The 12,635-nt window shown below is 34.9% G+C and overlaps 1 protein-coding gene across 4 annotated transcripts in view; it reads right to left on the bottom strand.

The window, feature by feature from the left end:
• Window positions 1-1,226: 1,226 nt before the first annotated feature.
• nckap1 (NCK-associated protein 1) overlaps window positions 1,227-12,635 on the bottom strand; it is a 45,764-nt gene continuing 34,355 nt past the window's right edge. For all 4 annotated transcript variants that reach the window (XM_088605173.1, XM_088605174.1, XM_088605175.1 and 1 more), the window contains 9 exons: window positions 12,535-12,632; window positions 11,169-11,262; window positions 10,405-10,487; window positions 10,096-10,176; window positions 9,697-9,790; window positions 4,015-4,131; window positions 3,617-3,726; window positions 2,878-2,967; window positions 1,227-2,082 (listed from right to left, as the gene is read on the bottom strand). In XM_088605173.1, the coding sequence (XP_088461299.1) occupies window positions 1,966-2,082; window positions 2,878-2,967; window positions 3,617-3,726; window positions 4,015-4,131; window positions 9,697-9,790; window positions 10,096-10,176; window positions 10,405-10,487; window positions 11,169-11,262; window positions 12,535-12,632 (884 nt within the window). In that variant the 3' untranslated portion in view covers window positions 1,227-1,965. The remainder of the gene's footprint in view (window positions 2,083-2,877; window positions 2,968-3,616; window positions 3,727-4,014; window positions 4,132-9,696; window positions 9,791-10,095; window positions 10,177-10,404; window positions 10,488-11,168; window positions 11,263-12,534; window positions 12,633-12,635) is intronic.

Genomic DNA, 12,635 nt, shown 5'->3' with positions numbered 1-12,635 from the left:
CTGGCCACTTTAGAACAGTCCAGTGTTTTGTCTTGAACCATCCCTGGGTGCTTTTTGAAGTGTGTTTGGGGTAATTGTCGTGCTGGAAGACCCATGACCTTCGACAGAGACCCAGCTTTCTGACACTGGGTATGACATTGTACTCCAAAATGCCTTGGTTTTGGAGTGCACAAGATCAAGGCACCAGTGCCAGTGGCAGCAAAGCAACCCCAAAACACCACTGAACCTCCTTCATGTTTCACTGTAGGGAAGGTGCTCTTTTCTTTGAAGGCTTCATTTTGTTTTCTGTAAACAGAGTTGATGTGCTTTACCAAAAAGCTCTAATTTTGTCTTATCTGTCCACAGGGTATTCTCCTAGAAGGATTTTGGCATGTTCAGGTGTGTTTCAGCAAATTGCAGTTGGGGTTTTTGGTAAAGCACAAGAAGAGTGGACCAAACCACCAGTACAGAGGTGCAGGAAGCTCATCGATGGCCATAGGAAGCGCTTGATTGCAGTTATTTTGACCAAAGGGCAGTGCTACCAAATATTGAGGCTGGGGTGTCAATAAAAAAATGGCATTGACAAAATTATTTTCTGATTTAAAAGGATATATTATGTTCTGAATCAACAACAAAGGTTCTGTAATATTAACACTGAAATAAACAATTATGGAGACCAAATACTTCGGTCAATTTCAACTTATTCTTAGAGAAAATTGTGAGTTATTTGCAAAAACTGCAAGGGTACCAATATTTTTGGCCACGACTGTATGTGCATGTGAGGAATTTAAGTCATGAGACTTAATTGGAAGAAAATGATTAATTTGCCTACTAAACCACCAAACAATCAACATCCCAATGGGCCAAAAATCTGGTTTGATTACAACCTGGGGTGCCTTCTGTTTCTGTCTGGAGCTCATGTTCTCCCTATATTTGCATGGGTTTTTGCCAGGAGCTTAAGGCTACTTCCATCTTCAGCTAGGATGTTTATTGTTTTCAAAATGCCTGTCTGTGTATTCTTGCAATGAACAGTGTATCCCTTCCATGACTCTAAGCGCTTTCTGATAATGGATACTTTACAGACCCACATATTGTACTGTAGGGTGCAATATTAAACTGTAGAAAAGTAAGAATACTCTGTACAATCATTAGTAAATATTTTGTTTAGGATCTACCAATAATGGTAATCTCTTAACTAATAATTCAGCATAAACAAAGTCCTTATAAATAAAGTCAGGGAACAGGAGTTGATATACCCTAATGTTTATTTTGTGTTACGGAAGATACACTGGAATTTCAAAAAATTTAAAACATATAAAAAAGTGGTTAAGGGAGAACAATTTATAAACATTCAATAAATATGTAAGAATGTTTATCATACCATACAGAAGAGTACAATGGTGGTGTTAATGCCAAGACGGCTTAATGAAAGTTAGTTTAAAAAATTATACTATGCTTTGTACAAACACCTTCTGATCCTTGTAATACTGTGTTGTTAACAACAGTTCTGCTTAGCTCCAAACAAAATGAGATGCTAGTGTCAATAATTTGGCAAATATTTCAAAAGAAAAAGTGTAAAAATGTAAATCCACAAAAAGCACATTATAACCCACACAGATGAAATCTAGAACAACCATCTAAAAAGAACCACTATCATTTAAGCATTTCAGTAAACAAGCAACATATTTTGCATGATTGAAGATACTTAAAATCAACCCCCTCCCCCCAAAAATATTTTTTAAACACAAATGGTGTCAAACATGGATTTAGTAGTGTCACTGAGTCTCATCAACCAAGCTTATAGATTACTATACCTGTTATATGAAACAAATTGTCATTAATACACCTTTTATGAAAAAAGAAACATGATCTGATCCCACATAAATCTTGTTTTAAGACTAAAATGCAAAACAACCCACACAGTTTTATGTATTACCAAGGCCAAAGGAATCCACTCTTCAGACCTTGGATTCAGGGTTTTAACTTTTATGCTGAAGATGTAACACTCTGCTTGTAGACTGCATGGTACGCATTCCGTAACAGGACATATGGGAAGCATGACTCCAGCAAGTCCATAGTAAGGAATGGGGACTCTTGCACAATCTGTTGCAAAATGAAAATAAGATTATATAAAAAATACCTGCTGAATACAACATAACACTTATAAACCATCTATAAAAGGTTATTAATGTTTTATACAACATCTTTCAAGACATCTCAAAGCACTTCATAGTGGAGGTAAATAATCAACAGTCTTTGACAGAAGGAACAGCTGAAACAAAAAAACAGCATCTCTATATTAGTAGGTAGGCAACAGGTTAGGCAACGCTAACCTGAAAAAATGCATTTTTTTTTATTCTAAATAATCTATCTCATACGGTATCTATGTTATCAGGCCAAACCATGGAATGAAACTAAGATTGCCTTTTTGATAAGGGTGAAAAAGACCAATGCAACATTATATAGGCCTAAGCAATGCAGTGTTCCTTTAGTTAGAAAGCTAGTGCAAATATTAGCAGGTAACTGTTCTAAAGGCACAGAGATAAATCCTTGCAAATGAGATCATGATATTTGTAAAGGAATTAAGTAAACAAGCAAAGCATGCAGTACTGTTTCATATAATTATAACTTCAAATATAAAATTGATTCAACACAAAACTTAAGTATTTTAGAAAAAGCTTGTTCTGGTATTCCCAGACATCTCGGTGAGCTCACTGTCAAGGTACTTGATTAGCAAAAGGATGACTTCAGTGTGACTATTGTGCTCATGCCAAGCTATGTTTCCTCTGGGAAGTGACTTATGACTCTCAGAGATGTTTGTGGAAAATCCTTTGTTGACTCTTCAGTAGTACCATCCCCTAGGTTATGAATACAGCTTGTACTGAACAAACCACTCACCATATCAAGGAGCAAGTAAACAGATTCCCTGTTTCGTGTAGTTGTTTTATCTGTCTCCTGTCCAATTTTCAGCAGGCTGGAAGAAGCAAGCTTAAAAAACAATAAAAAGAGTATTAATGCAATTAATCACATAGTCCTATTCTCAGTAATTAATTTGCAAAAGCCACTTAAGCCAAAGCCACATTTTTTGAGAGCTCTATTTCAATTACATTTTTAGGTTACACAAAAGCACAGTCATCTTTACCAATATATTATGCTGAATCTTTTAACAATTGCTTTGTTCCAAGACCGTAAAAAATGCTGTTAGTGAATTACCACATGAAGCAATATTAAAGTTTTAAAACTGTTTTCTAGAGTCTTAATAGAGATTTAAACTGTAAACTAGAGTTGCTGGCATATTGTTAAATAATTCTAAGGAAAATAGGGTGCACATGCTTTAAACGATGCATAAAAATTCCACGTATTCCAGGAAAATAAATTCAAGGTACTAAGAATTATTTGGAATCTCAAACCTTTATGGAACATTAAGTGTAATAAATCTCATTAATGACAGCACATTTATACTCTTGCTAAGGGTAAAACAGAATGGTGAATTCTCAAATGAAGTCTGACTTGATCAAAGCAGAGAATAAAACCTTTACTGGATACTTCAGTGTCAATTCACTAGTCAAAAAGTGTAACTATTAACAATGTGAGTGGCAGTACCCTTAATGACAAAATAATCAGACTTTGCACTTACAGCCAAAAACTCCTTCAGACGGTCCTCAATACTCCCCTTATGAATGGTAAACAGGGCAGCAGCTATCTGGTTTATAGCTTTTGCCAAACAATGAATATTGTTGCAGTGTCCTTGAAAGAATAATAACAAGTTAGCAAAATATACTGATAAATGAGTTAAAGTCCCCCAATAAGAAAATGCATTACTCATTTTTTTAGTAATACATGTATATAAAACCTATTTTGGTAAAACTTTAAAACACACAATAATTGTAAATCAACATAGAATAATATATTGTATATTACAAAATAAAACAAAATCACATACAAAAAATAAGCATCAATATCTGACATTTCTCATAAGCTAAGAACATATACACAACCTAACATTTTAGCTACTTCTAGAAGAATTCAAATTACCTTCAATTGCAGGACTGTACTGTGACATGACATTGCTTGCCAGAGTTGGCATTGAAACTGCCACAAAAACCATCAAAAGGCAAGCAATTTTATATTCCTCCTCTGGGCTGATATTTTCTGGAATAAAACACATTTTAGATGGTTTAGTCTTAAAATAATTGGATTTCCTGATTCTTCTAGCACTATGTTTTACTCTCCATATCCACATCATTTTTAAGGTCACTGAACATCACTTTCTTTTTTACAATGGCAAGAAACAGATACAAACACCACATTGCATCTTTACATTTAGTTCATGGATGTTTTTGACAGAAATTGAAAGACTTCCAAGGACCATTCTGACAATTTGTAGAAAGGTCATGTAATTAGTCTAATCTAATTTTTAACGTTTATATTAACTAACCACACTAGAAAAAAAATAAAGCTGCTGTAATAAAAATGCTTAAGGATCCAAAATCCCACACACAACCAATCAATGTACATGTACATTAGTCCTGGAATGGATTAATAGAATTTCCTATACAAACCAAAAGATTCACATCTTATGTTTTACTCACTATATACACATTACAGCATGTTATGCTTTATTATAAAAACAGTTTATTTATATCACAAAACTAAAACACCTGTTATAGTCATTGGTCAGGCAACAGCAACATTTTTTAAAAGCCTGTGCAGAATACTGTTATGCAGTATTGAGGATATCTATATGGATTAGTATACAGACACTGAACAGTCTTGTCCACCCCTCAGTTCAATCAGAGATCAGTTTTTAGGCAGGCCTAGAGAGAAGTGGCAATACAGAAGGCTGCAAATACCAAATCCAAACCCTTCTTAGACAGTGGAGTACAAATAGCTGGAGACTTACAGTAAGTAAATTAGATGCTAATATAAAAATGAAACTGCAGTTGGTCTAAGAGATTAGTACAGCATATCAGGCCATCATTCTACAACTTTTCTCTATCCCTGATTACGAAATAGGATTATGTAGATGCCATCTTTACAGGACAGGTTTCTAGCATTTTGGGCCTTTTTCAAAGACTTTTTCAAGAAACTTCCACACTAACCGAGAGACCAAGTTTAAAATGAATAGAGGTACCATGTTCTTATTTTTTAAAATATTTACTTCCATGCCTTCTTATAGAGTCAAAAGAAACCTGACTTGCATTTCGCTACATTTATTTGATACAGGAAGAAGGGTTTAGCTTCAGCTAAGCCAGCAGGTATGCCTGGAATTTGGCTTTTTATTTTTGTAAGAATGATCTTCTCTTTCGTATGGTGGATTTATCTGTTATTCAGACCCCATTGGGATTTGTCACCATGAAATGTGGATGGCTATGTGTTGGGTTTGCAAGAGTCTAGTATTCACTTGATATGAAGAAATCACTCACATTTATCACTTAAAGATTAGTAGTATGGGACTCCTGAGTGGCTCAAGCAACACAGTTGCTAACTTGAGTGCAGTTTAATCCAGGCATCATGGGTTGGAGCCCGGATCATGTCCTTAACTGACTGTTAGTGCGGGAGTCCCTAAGTGGCAGGGGCTTTTATTATATTACTTGACAGGGATCTGGGCTACCTGCAAAACACTGATATCTTCAGCCACTAGGGTGCTTGTTAGTTAGGGATACCCCGCTGCTCTTAATTGTGCCGACCCCCTGCATGGGGCTGTGTTCCCTCTGATTATCGTGTTATCGCATAAGTAGCTTGATGGTGGGTGGGTCAGAGAAGTACGCCTTTACTTCATCACTACAGAATTTACTGGAGAATTTGTAGCCACGCACCAGGAGATGGAAAAGACAGAACTGGCTATTCCAAATTGGGTGAATTTAAATATTTGCCGAGGCTGAATAGAAAAAATAGCAAAAGTTGACACTCCCTTTTTATTACAACTGATAATTGAGCTCAACTACCTGAGGCAAGCCAGTCTAATTTGAAATGATATAAATTTAGTTTATATATATAAGAGATTTCTTAAATTGTTGCACAAAACTGAATTGCTAGTGTTTCATGATATTAACTTAGCTTCCACTAATCAACCACCAATTGAACAAAGGAGATGGACTGAACAACCTCTTCTATTTCATTAAGCGTGAATACAACATCCAAAGCTCATTTCATGCAGGGATTCGCCAAATAAAAAAAAGACAGAGAAAAATGAGGGAAAATGACCATAAAAGGAAAATACAAATCTTGCACTTTCTACCCTGACACAAGATTACCTTTCCTCACTGAGTAACTGATGCACTGAAGACCAGAGACTTCTGGATAACCATTTTTTACTAAAGTTTCAGAATAACCCAGATGATGCTGTCAAATGCAATTATATATAAGCCAAAATAGGGATACATTCACTTTTTATGCAATATATTTACTTTTTAAAACACTGATCATTTTCTTGTTTTTTTTAAGTATCAAGGGCCAAGACAAACTATATACACTATTGCACAGTAATTAACTGTAAATTATATTAACAGTTCAACATTTGGAAATAATTCAAATAAGGCAATTTTGGGTCAATGAAGGTTTAATAACAGGGACTATTTTGATACTAAACATTAGGGGGTTTATGTTAAACAGTAAGAGCATGTGACAAAAATTTCTCAACAGACCCGAGACGGAACTGAAATCCCACAGGCTCCGAAAAGCTCTAGCAGAGTTAGTATTATTATTATTATTATTATTATTATTATTATTATTATTATTATTATTATTATTATACATTTCCTTTACAGGCCAAAAGCAGAAGTCTCAACCTGAAGATATTACTGTGGATGTATTTTCTGCTCAACAGCAAAAGTACCCTTCCATTGCTGGAAAATAACGTGACAACCTGTCATCAATGTATATAAACACAAATATGACTATATAAGTGGAAAATTACTGTGCTGTACAGAATGTCAAAAACTGTTTGGACTCGCATTAGCCATCAGTTTCATTATTTTCCCCTGCCTTCTAATTTATTAGAAGTTAATCAAACCATTTTAATTAATAAAATACGATACCTACAGTACACTTGTGTTTTCGTGGGAGTTTCCTAACCAAAGTTGGACATCATTAAATATGTTCTGGGCTGAAGATAAGTATTTAGAGTCATAAACAAAATATCTTATTTTAACATAACAATGTGCATTTCAAGAAATCCTAAGAAGATTATTCACCAAGACAAAACCATTACCAGAGCCTGTTCTGGTATAGGCTACGTTTTGTAATATTGCTTCAGATTATTTCTAAAATTGAGATCCACGCCATTAGTTGTTCTTTACTGTTCCATATTCGTGTTGTGATTCTGTCTCTGCCTCCTTCAGAAATTTAACACTTCAATATGCTAACAATCCTAAACACATATACGAATTACCTCAATTTATATAGAGACTTTGGGGATAAGTAATGTGAAGTAGTGGTAAGGGCTTTGGACTCTTAAATGGAAGGTTCAAAACCTAACTGGGTGACTCCTGTTTTACCCTTTTTAGAAAAGTACTTCAACTCAAATTCTTCAGTAAAATGCTGAGCTGTATGAATGTACATTATTCCAGTAATTCACCTTGATTAAAAGCAACAGCCAAATGATCAATTTCACATTAATGACTATTTTTTATAATCACTGTACCATCACAGAACAGACAATATCTCAAAATATGAAATGATTACATTAGCCTGTACTTCGTGGCTTTTTCTGCATATGAAGGTGATCGAAAATATATAGAAAATTAGAGGAAACATATATACAGTAACTGCAACAAATTCACCACAATCAGAAATTCTACAAACTTTTTTGTAGCAAGCACACCAATATTTTACAGACATGACACTGGCAATTCCATTATGCTAATCAACATTTGTAATTAACAGTCGATCTACTGTTAAAGTCACAGGTTAGTATTGCATGCTCTTCACTAGGCTGCAGATGCTGTTGTGTATGATTCAGTTATATTTGTTTTGTAAAGCCTGAATAAGCATGTGCCTGTTCACTGGTCTCTGAGTCCTACATAATTCATGCTGTCCTATCTCAGACCATAAATGTTCAATGTTAGCACCAGACTTGGTGATTCAGACACAACTGGCATTGGCACAGTATATGAGCACCATGAGGCTACAACGTTATGTCAAAATGAGACCACATTATCACAGAACAGACACTATTCCAAAGACTATCTTAATGAACTGCGGTTCCAAGACTCAAGTGTTGTTGCACCTTGTAGTTAGGTTGCCATCAACCTGTGTAGCAAATTCATACTCGCCACTAGACCATTGCACTTGAACATACACTGTTCCACCAACTGTGCCCTACTTATTTTAAAAGAATTTGCTCACAGTAATTTAATAACATTACCCAGACTAAAAGGGCCATTAGCTGAAATATGTTTGATTCACTGAATTAGACTGTTACTGAATCACAAAATTGAGTCTGAGTCGGTAAATGATTTAGATGATACTGAATCAGAGAATTAAATCTAAGCAAACACAAACATATTTAAGCTAGAGAACGTAATGGCACCAATAAAAACCAAAAACCAAAATTTCTGAAAAGAGGCTTCCTCATTATGATGCTAAAATTAAGATATAATGCAAAATAGATAGTTTTGGTAGTATCCCTTCTTCCATATGAAACTATTTTAAGAAACAAGACTCATAGATGAAATATCACATATATAAAAATGAGGTATTGAGAATGTAGCTTATTTGTTATAGATGGTTGTCTGCAGCGTTAAAAAGTTGTCTGCAAAATTAAAAATACAGACTACTGACTATGAACTACACTTATTTAATTATACCAAATTAAACCAAAACTATTTTGTTCTAGTAGTTGATTAGGTAATATAACATGTTGACATCAAAATGAGATTTTATTTATTAATATCTCAAGAAAGGTAAGGTGGAATTATTAAAGGAGAACTAATGAAACATTAAACAGTGACTTGACAATTGAAGTGTAATTTCTGAACAAATTAAATCAAATAACAGTTATCAGCTAAACTTTTAACAGTGTACTAAAAATCAGCATTTAACAGTAAAACTAATATCACACCATATTTTCTATGGGACACACAGCTGAAGTGAATTGAAAGACTGATTTGGATCACTGAGATTTCAGTTTACGTATTTAAAATACTTCGTTAATACATTATCCAACATTTTAAAGACAAAATTCTGTATTCTTCTTGTAATTGGTGTATACAGTGTTTGCATGCTCTTATCATAATCTGATGTAATTTTTGAAAAATAACCAGCAAAATACATCCTTAACACAGACATTGAATCCAAGTACATTATTAATACGGGATTATGTGTTTTATGGAGTTCAACAATTTCTGATTTCATCATGTTTATTATATCACATTTAACTCAAGTTTCCAAGTTCCTCCCTTTTCTCTCTGAGCTCTCAGTTTGGATCTGAATCATTTTCTGTGTTCCCCCATTAGGCTCCAAGCTCAAGTCCTCTCACTGAACTGAATGACTTAGTGAACCCAATAAATAAATCATCTAGGAAACTGGGAATTCATCTGTTTGATTCACTGAAATTATTCAATTAAAAAAACAAACTGTGAACAGCATTTAAGAAGTAATTATTTTTTCATTGGAAATAAGTCAGTGAAAGTAAACTTCCTAACCACAACAAGTCATTATTTTAAGCATATTTGATAAGTTTTATCTTAGATCATTTTTCAACCTTTGACTTACCAGACTTTTGAGAAGATAAAGCCACAACTAAGGCTGGATCAATCTCACAGGGCAATCCTGCTGCTGAAGAAAGCTCATACACATTCATTGCCACCTGTTAAATTCAAGAGTTAATGATACATTTCCTGTCTAAAATTAACTAATAGATAAAAAGCCTTTAAGTTACACTATACACTATAGTTATTATATTAAATCTAAAAATGATTCACAGTACAATATTCTCTAAGTATACCTATATAATTCTTTTCATACAACAAAGGCTACAATCTGAAAACGATGTTAAAAAGAGTTACAAAAAAAACACATTTATAACGTCAGATTTGGAGATGATAGCATGTTCTGATTTGGTCATCTATGTGTTCATATTTTTGGGGGGAGTAAGGCGGAACATCCGTTTACCTTCATATCAGTTTCTCTTGGAATGTGATCCTTGAAGTCTTCGACTGAGCTTACAAGAAAGGGAATGTGGCAAGACAACACCTGCAGTTTGGCAAACCAATTAGAACAAATTGAGAAACGATTCTATTTTATGGTGTGCTTTTGTTAATTGGTTAGCCTTGTGTGGATTGAACATCAGAAAACAATAAACACATACCATATCTACTACTTAAAAACATGTAATTATAAAGTTTCAGGACAATACAGCTACTAGATATAGCATTTAAACTAATCAGAGCAGTAGATTATATGTGTAGAATTTAAACCTACATCTCTGAGTGCTTCTTGCGCCAGTGAGCGGAATGAAAGAATCACACCGATAATGGTCATCCTCTTCAAGACACTGTCAACTGCTACAATACCAATAAAAGCAAGACTTTAATTGCATGGTTTTGAACTTAACTAGGTAATATAAAGCATTAAGTACAATAGCATTGACATCAACATACATAACATTAATAGCAACAACAGGAAGTATGGCACAATACTAATATACCAAAAGTAGATTCAATTATATAATAAATAATAATAACCACTTTATTAACCCTTTACAATTTCTTGCATTAGGAATTATCTTTTCGCATACCCCAGCTTGCTCTCCATGAGACATACAGACACACAGATAGGGAGAGAACCTGGGGTCAGAGGGCAGGGTCTGCCATTGTACAGCACCCCTGGAGCAGTTGGGGTTAAGGGCCTTGCTCAGGAGCCCAACGGAGTAGGATTCCTCTGCCAGCTGCGGGATTTGAACCGGCAACCTTCTAGCCACAGGCGCAGATCCTTAGCCACAGAGCCACCGCTCCGCCACATATAGGTTCTCTTTTTATATATTGCTTTTTGAACAGTACTGGAATACAATGTTACCTAAAGGATGATTTGTGTTTAAAACTTAACACATACATAATTTGATTTGATGATACTAATAACAGCTATACAGTATGTGTCACATTCTCTATTCCTTATCTGCTTGGCAGTTTCTAATCAATAAAGCATTTTATTGCCAGTGAAATGTTCAGATGCTGCTTAATACCCACATGTAAGCTTCTTGAACAGTGCTGCCATCTGGTCTGGCTTGTCAAAGCTGGTCCTCATTTGTGTCAGCACTTCAACATTATCCACCACCAGTTTCTAGAGAGAAACAAGGCCTCATGTCAGACATCGTGGCAATAAGGGAATAAGGCAAAAAGAATCCTGAGGACTTTTCAATTTGGAAAACAGGAAGCAGCAGTTATGAGTACCAGATGTGCCTGCTATTCTGTTTTCTTAAAGACATTTAGATCCATGTAATTGTTCATGATGGGTCTCTTGGCTCAAAACAGACAGTTTTAAAAAATGACACTATACATTTCTTCTTCTATTACACCAGAAATTGCACACACTAATCAACAGTAGCAGAATATTGTTTAAAGTCTCTGGAAATGAATCTGAGAAAAAAAGGCTGTCTATTATTTCTACAGCAAACTGTACCCATTATAAATAAACAGGGAAGAAAGTACGATTTTTAAAGCAAAATGCCAAAACTTAAAAGTAGCTGAATTTTACAAGAGTTCAGGTGGGTAGCTGCGTCAGCATGCACAGGCTGCAAAGGAACAAGTAATAGGTTTATTCCATGCTGAAAAGAGAAGACAGAAAACACAACATTTCCGCAGTGGAGCCTTCTTCAGGTGTGATAAACCTATTACTTGTTGAATTTTACAAGAGTTCTATAAAACTAATCGACATTACTATACATTATATGTTTAAATCATACATATAAATCTGGAATAAATACAGTTATTCCAGTATAGATTAAGAAAGCCAGATTTCCAAAACTAGGACATATGTCCAATTACTCAAATTGAGATCAGGGAGATCTTTCTCTCCAAATACCCCTCTTAAGGCATCTGCACCAATCATAAACATTGGAAGACCCAGCAACAGAGTTGGCAGGTGTAATACTATCGAGCACCGAACCCACCAACCTTAAAAAGACCAAATAATCTGAACATGCAACAGGAATCCAAAGTTGCATCTGACAACCCTTTCGTTCACCAGGACAAAACTCAAACTCTACATCATAACCACCTGCAAAACATGCATTTACCCAGCATTACCATTCTGGCTACATTGCATAATCTGCAAACTTTAGATTTGAATTTATCATTTAACTCTTAAGACCTTAACACATGTTCATATAATAGGGTCTGCTGGTATTAATAAGATTTACTGATACGACAACCCACAATAGAGAGCAGAATTAAGACATAATAGGATGATGACTCTGCTTTCTTGTTTAATTTCCAATATGAGTTTCAGTTTGAAATTAGGAAGCCAATGCATTTCAATGGTGATACTGCCACACCACTACCTTTTAAAAGATGATAATTACTGCCACTTGCTGAATAGGAACCATAACTTTACCTTGAGTTCTGCCACCTGCGATGAGATGTGCCACATGAGACTTTCACTGAGAAATTTCATTCCATATGGTCCCAGCAACTCAGAAAGAGCCCTCATTTCTG

This window comes from Lepisosteus platostomus, chromosome 14 (assembly GCF_059453375.1).
Source record: "Lepisosteus platostomus isolate fLepPlt1 chromosome 14, fLepPlt1.hap1, whole genome shotgun sequence".
In the NCBI taxonomy this organism is placed as follows: domain Eukaryota; kingdom Metazoa; phylum Chordata; class Actinopteri; order Semionotiformes; family Lepisosteidae; genus Lepisosteus; species Lepisosteus platostomus.
This window is presented reverse-complemented; position numbering and strand designations above follow the sequence as displayed.